Source organism: Populus euphratica, unplaced genomic scaffold, assembly GCF_000495115.2.
Source record: "Populus euphratica unplaced genomic scaffold, PopEup_1.0 scaffold1003.1, whole genome shotgun sequence".
In the NCBI taxonomy this organism is placed as follows: domain Eukaryota; kingdom Viridiplantae; phylum Streptophyta; class Magnoliopsida; order Malpighiales; family Salicaceae; genus Populus; species Populus euphratica.
Window position 1 is genome coordinate 57,985 of NW_011500867.1, and position 8,517 is coordinate 66,501.

At 34.0% G+C, this 8,517-nt stretch overlaps 1 protein-coding gene across 1 annotated transcript; it reads right to left on the reverse strand.

The window, feature by feature from the left end:
• Nucleotides 1-2,523: 2,523 nt before the first annotated feature.
• On the reverse strand, nucleotides 2,524-6,196 carry LOC105116653 (cytochrome P450 734A1-like). Its single transcript, XM_011014095.1, has 5 exons — nucleotides 5,711-6,196; nucleotides 4,546-4,769; nucleotides 4,194-4,435; nucleotides 3,729-4,104; nucleotides 2,524-3,443 (listed from the first exon to the last, which is right to left on the reverse strand). The coding sequence occupies exons 1-5, from the start codon at nucleotides 5,997-5,999 to the stop codon at nucleotides 3,009-3,011; spliced, it is 1,566 nt and encodes a 521-aa protein (XP_011012397.1). The 5' UTR covers nucleotides 6,000-6,196; the 3' UTR covers nucleotides 2,524-3,008.
• Nucleotides 6,197-8,517: the final 2,321 nt, after the last annotated feature.

The window sequence follows — 8,517 nt, forward strand, 5'->3', positions numbered from 1 at the left end:
ATGGAGAGATGGAGTAGTATTTGCCGTTTTGTTTTTACTAAGACAAGATGCACAGGCCCTTCTCCTTAAAAATGTCGATTTTGTCGTGTTATGAGGTGGGGAGAGACAATATGCTTTATGTGTGGAGGCTTTTGTGAAGACAAACCAAAATGAAATGAAAAGAAAAGAGGCTTCAATACTAATAACAAAAGTAAACATTAAGATTAGGACATGGATATTACAATTTATCAGCAAAAGAGGTGTACTTTGGAGTGCAGTACGAAAGGCTATTCTGGTTCTTCTGAAGCTAGCACTCTCTTCCCACCTCTGGAGTTATTATTTTTTCTGGGGTTATTATTTTACTTGATAATATGATAAAAAAATTTAGATGTTTAAAAAACAAAGTACCAGTCCATATATTTTTTTAATATCACCATAATTTTATAAAAAATAAATTAAAATTAAAAAGAATTATAAAACTCAATTTATAATAATTACCTTTTTATTTAATAATACTATCAACCATTTTTATTTAATAATAGGATTAAAAAAATAGATAATCATGAAAGTGAGTACTAACTTAGTATCAAAACCAAAATGTTTTTTCAAGAGTAAATAAAACTGGAAGCTCTAATTTACAATAAATTAAATGTAAGATATGAAAATGAAAAAAAGAAAAAAAAGAAAAGAAAAGAAAAGAAAAAAGAGAGTTACTGTTCCAATAAAGATACGAGGAGGGTAACATTGATTTGCCCTCCTCGAGTAGTTCTTGTTAATGAACAACAGGGGCCTCGGTAACACGGCATTCCAGATAAACATCATGACAAGGAAGAATAAACAGTCTGCCATTAATGTGCTAATTAGGGGTGTCTTGGAAGAAGAGAGACAAATGAATTGAATATTGGGTCCGTAAGGTTAAGTATGGATATGATCACATGGTGCAGGGCATGCTTTGATTCCTTTAACAAAAGCAGAAAAAAAATCACACCTCAAAATAGAAGAGAGGACTGGGAAAGACGCCCACCCCTGATCACATGCTTCCAGGGGACCATCTACCCCCTTGGTTAGAGTTAACCCCAAGTGCATGAGAAGATCCCAAAAAACAATACAAAAAGGAAGGTTGCTGCATCAAATCCTACTTCTCACTAAAAGACAACTACAAACTCCAGAGGAGTTCATCTGCATGCTGGATCACAGTCACCTTTGTTTTAAAAGAACATTTCATGCCTTGAGTGCTGCAACTGTCCTTTGCTTTAGATCTTGTAGTAACACTATATATATATTCTGGCCATTAATAATACTAACATATAAAGCCACCATTCTAGATGCCCGGCCCCTGTTCTTTTTTCGATAAGGAAAAAAATCCCGTCCAAGTTTAATAAAGGAGCACCACCTCCCTACCTTGGAAACGGAAGGAAACTTCTCCATGGCATTAATTCTAGGAAAACTCGTTGGATCTATTCAATAAAGAATGTTTGGACACCAAGGGATCATAATTCTCTTCTGGGATAGCTAGTATATATCTTAGTTAATTTTAAATGCTGCTCTGAAAAAAGATTTTTGGTTGCTGCATTAAATTGTCATCACGCTATTTGCTATGGGGATTGAGGAAAAACTAAATCCAGCAAATCAATCTGATCACACTAATTACAAATGGTATTTCATATCTGTTGGAGTAAGTGTGTGTATGTGCGTGTGTGTTAACACTTTGGACAGCATTCATATAATTAGGTGCAAATTAATTACTTAATTATATGCAAATTGAATGATCTGCAAAGTCTCTCTCTCTCTCTCTCTTTCTATATATATATATATATATATATATATATATATATATATATATATATATATATATATATATATATATATATATATATATATATATATATATATATATATATATGGCACCTTCCAGGCCAGCAGGAAAGTTACGGGTCGGTATGTGTCGGTAATAGAATTTGAGTGATCAATGCGTTATCAGAACATGAAGTGGAAGTAACCCAGAAGCCCAGCAGGTTAGATAGGATTTCGCAAATCTGAACTGGTGACCATTAAGCAAATAGTACTTGAATATATATTCGTCATAAAATCAAGAACTAGCTAGCTACTCACGAAATATGAAGTCTTTTAAACTAATTATTTTCACAAGAGTGCATGTATTGGTGAGTGGGTTGTTGTGAAATTCCCAATAAAATGGTCGGGTGTCCATGATTTGATTGGCTTAGATACCTAATTCCAATGCAAATTAATAGATGAAGACAACCTATGTCATCTTGAATCCCTCGAGCAACGAAATGCTAATCTAAGATTTCTAGAGTTCATTATGTTAATCAAAGAAAAACCTATCTTCTACTTGTTTTTCTTTTTTATCCACATCTTACCGATTCCTGCTTCCAAGAGAGCTTTAGATTCTTGATCAATTAATTTGGGTTCCCTTGGGACGAATTTACCAGTACTTTATGATAAGACACATCGCTCATGACGTGCTAGAATTTTGTGTGTGTGTGTGTGTGTGAGAGAGAGAGAGAGAGAGATGCCTTGGCCAATAAAAAACGATAGATAAGCTTATAAAACCACAAGGTTACGCAAAACTGTAGAGATTTTGGAGATATACATTACATGCACGAGAGAGCGAGAGAGAGAGAGAGAGAGATAAAGGGGAAGGGGAGCTACCTACCTAGCTAGTTGTTAGCCCTATACTTGATAATTCCTAGGCTGATTGAAACTCGAAGACCCTGGCAAACACTTGGGTAGAACCATGGGTAAAATGTATTTGGCAAGAACACCATGGCCAGGTGGGGTTAGTGTATTAACTACTTCGAAGGGATCAGGGATGGGTAGGTGGAATGCAATTGCTTGCTTAATCCATCGAGCATTTCCGGTGGGCTCTATGATTTTCAGGGCAAGAATATTGCCGGTATCCTGGTCACTCAACTTATTAAAGCTCTTAATTGCACACTCGCACGAAAGGGCAGGCATCGGAGATTGGCACTGATTTATGAGCCTTGGTTCGAGTATCTGATGATTGTTCATGGATTTGACAGATGTTGGAAGATGATGGGTGCGCCATACTGGGGGTAAAGTAGCATGAGGACTGTTGGTGCATGCTGATAGCTAGGGGCCAGTCTGAAAGAGAATCGTTGCAGTAATATAGCAAGCGTTAATTTGGCTTGCAAGATGGCTAGATTTTGGCCGATGCAGGTGCGGACTCCGAGCCCGAACGGAATGAACGCCACGTGATGCTTCGCAGCGCGGGCCACACCACCGGAGAAGCGAGCAGGATTGAATTCATTTGCATCATTGCCCCATATGGATTGATCATGATGAAGGGCGAGGATCGGTATCAAGATCTCTGTCCCACTTGGGACTTTGTAGTCCCCCAGCTCCACATCAGCCTTGGACCGTCTGATTGTGGCGATTGTTGGTGGGTACAACCGTAAGGATTCATTTAAAATCATGGTCAGCTGCACACCATAACAAGATTCAGCATGATGTTGAAATGACGAAAATGCCACTACTACTTATTGGTTCTCAGCTCCGACTACAGATCAGTGTATCTATATTGTATATAATAGGATAAAGAAGGGCAGGAAAAAAACAAGAACAAAAAACGAAGCAGGAAAAAAAGCAGTAAAGCGAAAGAGAGGGAGAGTTGTTTTTCTGGTATTCTTTTTTCTCACGGGAAACAAGCAATGAGCAGAGAGAGACAAAACAAGAATTTTGTCACAAGTCTTGGAAGGGGGCTTTACCGTCTTAAGCTTTGCAACATCGTCCTTGGTGGGCGTCTCACGTGATCCACACACCCTCAAGACCTCCTCGCGTGCTTGAGCCTGCCACTGTGGATGCATTGCTAGTAGGACCGTTGTCCACGTCAGCAAGTTTGATGTGGTGTGCTGGCCCGCAAAAAAAAAGCTCTTGCACTCTTCAACAATGTCGTGTACGGTTACATCGGCACATGAATGTGAGGCCTGAATCATTAGCCCTAACAAATCCTTGGGACAGCTATCTTGATGCGCTTTGTTAACGCTCGATTTCTCTCTTCTCCTTTCAATGAGCCTCATCAGTGATTTCTTGATTTCTTTGTCCAATCTCCACGAATTAATGTTCCTTCTTGTCGGAAAGAACCTGAAAAATCGAAAGGCATTTTCTTTAGCCCATATAGATGGAATGGAATTGAAATTCTTCGCACATCGACATGTACTTCGATTAATTACCTGTAACCAGGGATTAGAACTCTTCGGAATGCCACAGCAGCGAGGACCATTTGCTGTGCTTGCAATTGAAAAATGGCCTTTCCATCTTCGTAGCTGCTGCCAAATGCTGTTCGCGTAATGACGTCTTCTGTTAGGGTTTGGAACCATTCGGAAACTTCAATTTCCACCTCGTCAGAATTTGTCATTGCCGACCATTGCTCCAGCATATCGATTACGCTCTTTGCCACCACAGGTACTAGCAACTGCAGAAATTAATATAAAAGAATTTAAGTACACTCTCATACTTTCTCTTTTGTTTTCTTCCGGCCCCTGAGCCCATACATCCAAGTTATTTTATAACTTTTAAACTTACCTTGAGATTTTCCATGTGGAATGTGGGTGTTATGATTTTCCTATGGAGAGCCCATTTTTCTCCTTTGAGGCTTAGGAGTCCATCACCTTCTAGTTGCTTAACAAGAGGGTGAGCCTCAACTTTCTCATACAATTCCGACTTGGATGTAAAAATTTCTCGGATGAGATCTGGATCAGAGACGGTAAGTCGAACCGTGGGTCCGAACCACACAAGAAACGTTGCACCTGCAATAAACACCGGGTCATATCAATTCAAATCCTGTTACTCACGTAAGCGGGGAAATTGTCAGGCGAGACAGGTTAATAATTCTGTACACAAAATAATCGGAAGAAGTAAAGCGGAAAGAAGTGTTTTCAGCAAGCGGGAACTTGAATATATACATGGTCGAGTAGCAATTAAGAGGCAAATTCGCAAAAAGAAATAAGATGGAAACATGACCACCATTAATTCAGAGAGCATGGATAGTGTAGACCCTACATGAAAGAGAGCAGATACAAAAGAAAGGAGGCAAGAAGACAACTGAAACTATTCTGATTGCTAACACCAACAGCTTCATCATCAGTGAACAAGTACCCAATAAAACAGAAAAGCCATAAGCAAAAGGAAATCACTTTTAATTAAAAAATATATAGCCTGGTTTTAAACTCTAGAAAGAGGAAGTTGCAAGAAAAAGAAAAGAAAGAGAAAAAAAGGGAAAGAAAACAAGAAGTGCAACAGTCCAAAACACAGAAGTTCAACATCCGGCATCCAGGCACAGAAAGATGCTGAAAAGTTGTTAAAAGAAGTACCTGAACTAAGGGGTAAAAGGCCTTTTAAAAGTCACAAAATTTGGAGGATGGATCACAGGCCAAGCTAAAGAAACACATCATAGCAGAAGCACCCAACATCAACAGCTTTAGTGATATTTTCAAGGCAAACTCTTGCGAATATGTGGTTTTGACAAAGATAAGGTTGAAAAGCCACGTTGTTTTAATACACATTTAATTATGGTTCTCAAATAACTGTACATTTGTATCACCAGGCACAATTACAAGAAACATTTTAGTTCATCATCGATCAAGAACACAAAAGATCGAAGAGGACAAATTGCTAAAGAAAATTCAAAACCAGTCATTTTAAATGTTGAAGCAATGACCAAAAAAGTAAAGGAATGGATACACAGTACCGTAGATTTTCTTCCAGTGATGGTAAAAAGAGAGAACTCTAGGAAGAATGTTGTGAGAGAAAGGCATGGGTTGAGAAGAGGCCTTTAACATCATTTCCACGATCTCCTTCACGTTGCCAATGAAGAAACGATAAGGGGGTCCTCTGATTCCTTGCTTGGAAAAATGTTGTTCAATTCTTCGGGGTGTACACCATAGCAAGACTACAATCTTTATCAAAAAAACTAATGCCAATAAGGAGATGGCAAGCAGCTTAATAAGCCAGTAATAATACAAGAACAGCTCCTTCATGTTAAAAGAAAGGGTGGGAATGCTTGCTTTCCAGATAGAGCTTAGCGCACAGTCTCTTCTCTTCTCCGATTCCTAAGAGTGGAGCAGCAGCCTTTTCTGTTTTTGCTTCTTATCTACCCTGCTCTCTCTCTCTATCTCTCTCTCTCTTCTTTTTTTATTTCCGCTTATGTTGGTTGTTTTTTTCACCTGTGAGCTAGTGTGTGCTGGCTTTTCAATACAAATTTTTTGAGTGAGAGAGACAGCCTAATAAGCAAGGCCAACGGCGTAGGGGCCGCCAATGGAATTCTAAGGGTCAACGACTAACGAGGATATTGTTTTCTTTTGCGAAAATCTTAAGAGTTTCTTTTTAATTAGCAGCAGAGTGCAACAAGAAAATTAGACAAAGTAGCAAGATTAAAAAGTCAATTAAGAAAATAACATAATTAATATATTATTTTATTAAAACAATGCAACCATGTAACTTATACTATTAATTAAAACAACAAAATCTTGCTACTTTGTCAAAAAATAAATAAATTAAAACAACAAAATCTATTCAAATATAAATTTTTTGTTTGTGACTTTTGAGTTAAATTTAGAATTTTAAATAATAGTCTCCTTCTAGAAATAAAAAAAATTGATTTATTAATTTTTTTATTCTCAATAATTATGATATTTATAGATGAGAAATATTAATTATGGTGAACTTGAACTTCAACAGGATTCCTTAATTATTAGGTTAATTAATAATTATAACTATTAGGCTAATTAATAATTATTATAATTATTAATGAAATTGATAACTCATAGCAAAATTAGATTTTAAGAGGATTTTGTAATGGATAGGTTAATTAATAATAATGATAATTATCAAACAGAATATGACTTCTATTAATATTATGTGGATTAAATATGTTCGTGGTTTAAATATATTCATGAAACGAGAAATGATATGAATCAAATATGTTCGAGAAATGAGATATTTTGACTTATAGAGTTAAGGAATCCTATTGAAATTTAATTTTATTATAACTATTAAATTTCATTAATAATTATTAATTAACTATCTAGTTAAGGAATTCAAATAAAATTTATATTGACTACAACTAATAATTCTCAATGATAATTATTATCATTATTAATTAACTTGCATAGTTAAGGAATTCTATTAAAATTTAATTTTCCGATACCTTCATTAACAATTATCATAACTATTAATTAATCTATCCATTAAGGAATTCTAATGAAATTTAAATTGACTAAAAATACTTATTTTCTATGATAATAATCAGAATTATTAACTAGTATATCCACTTAACTAAAACTAATCAATTTCTTAGATAATTATCATAAATATCAATTAACCTACCCTATAATGAACCATATAAAAAATTAATTTGACTACATCTACAAAATTAACATAGTTATTAATTAACTTACCCAATCATATCAAAAATTAATTTGACTACAACTACAACTAATAATTAATTAAGATAGTTATTAATTAACTTACCCATTTAACAAATCCTATTAAAATTTAATTTGAATAATACTAATCAATTTCATTGATAATTATTATAATTACTAATTAAACTAGTTAAGGAATCCTATTGAAATTTAATTCGACTATAACTAATCAATTTGATTGATAATTATTATAATTATTATTTAACCTACCTATTAAGGAGTCTTATTGAAATTTAATTTGACTATAACTAATTAATTTCATTGATAATTATCATAATTATTAATTAACCTATCCATTTTATGATTTTTTTTAACTTTCTCTTTCTTGTATATGTCTTCTCTAAAAAATAAAAAATTCAAAAATATTTTTTCCAAACACTTGCACCCATTTCATAACTTTCAATGTCTTCCAAAAAATTAAAATTTAAAAATATATTTTCGATGCATTTCAACCATTAATGTGTTCATTTTGAAATTCTTGATTGCTTTTTTTATCGAATCACTTACACAATCATTATGTGAACAATATATATAGATGATTTCTTTATATAAAATTGTCATGGAGGTTAGTTTAGTATATATGTCTTATAACAAGCATATACATATTAGTTCTAGGTATCTTATATACCTCAACTTATGAGAACAACTGTTTCCTTTCATAAAGAAAAGAACATAAATATATAATAAACATTTTAGAAACAATGCTTTGATGCAATAAAAATTATATAATTATAACAACTTTATAATTCCCTTTTGCAAAGTATTTTTGTCTCATGGACTTTATCTTTACTCTGGATTCATTAATCTAATATTATATGAGTATTAAAGATAAATTAAGCCTTTATTAATAATAAATATGTATTTAAATGAATATAATAATGTCATGTGTAACCAATCAATTAGCTACAAGGCATATTAAACTAACATAGTAACCTACATAACTATTCATGATCAAAAAATTAATGTCTTCTACCAAGTGTAGGAGTGTCGAAGTAATAAATAACCTGTTAAGACCTGAGTTAAACCACAAGAAGGTTAATTATATAAATTATAAATAACAATAATACAACAA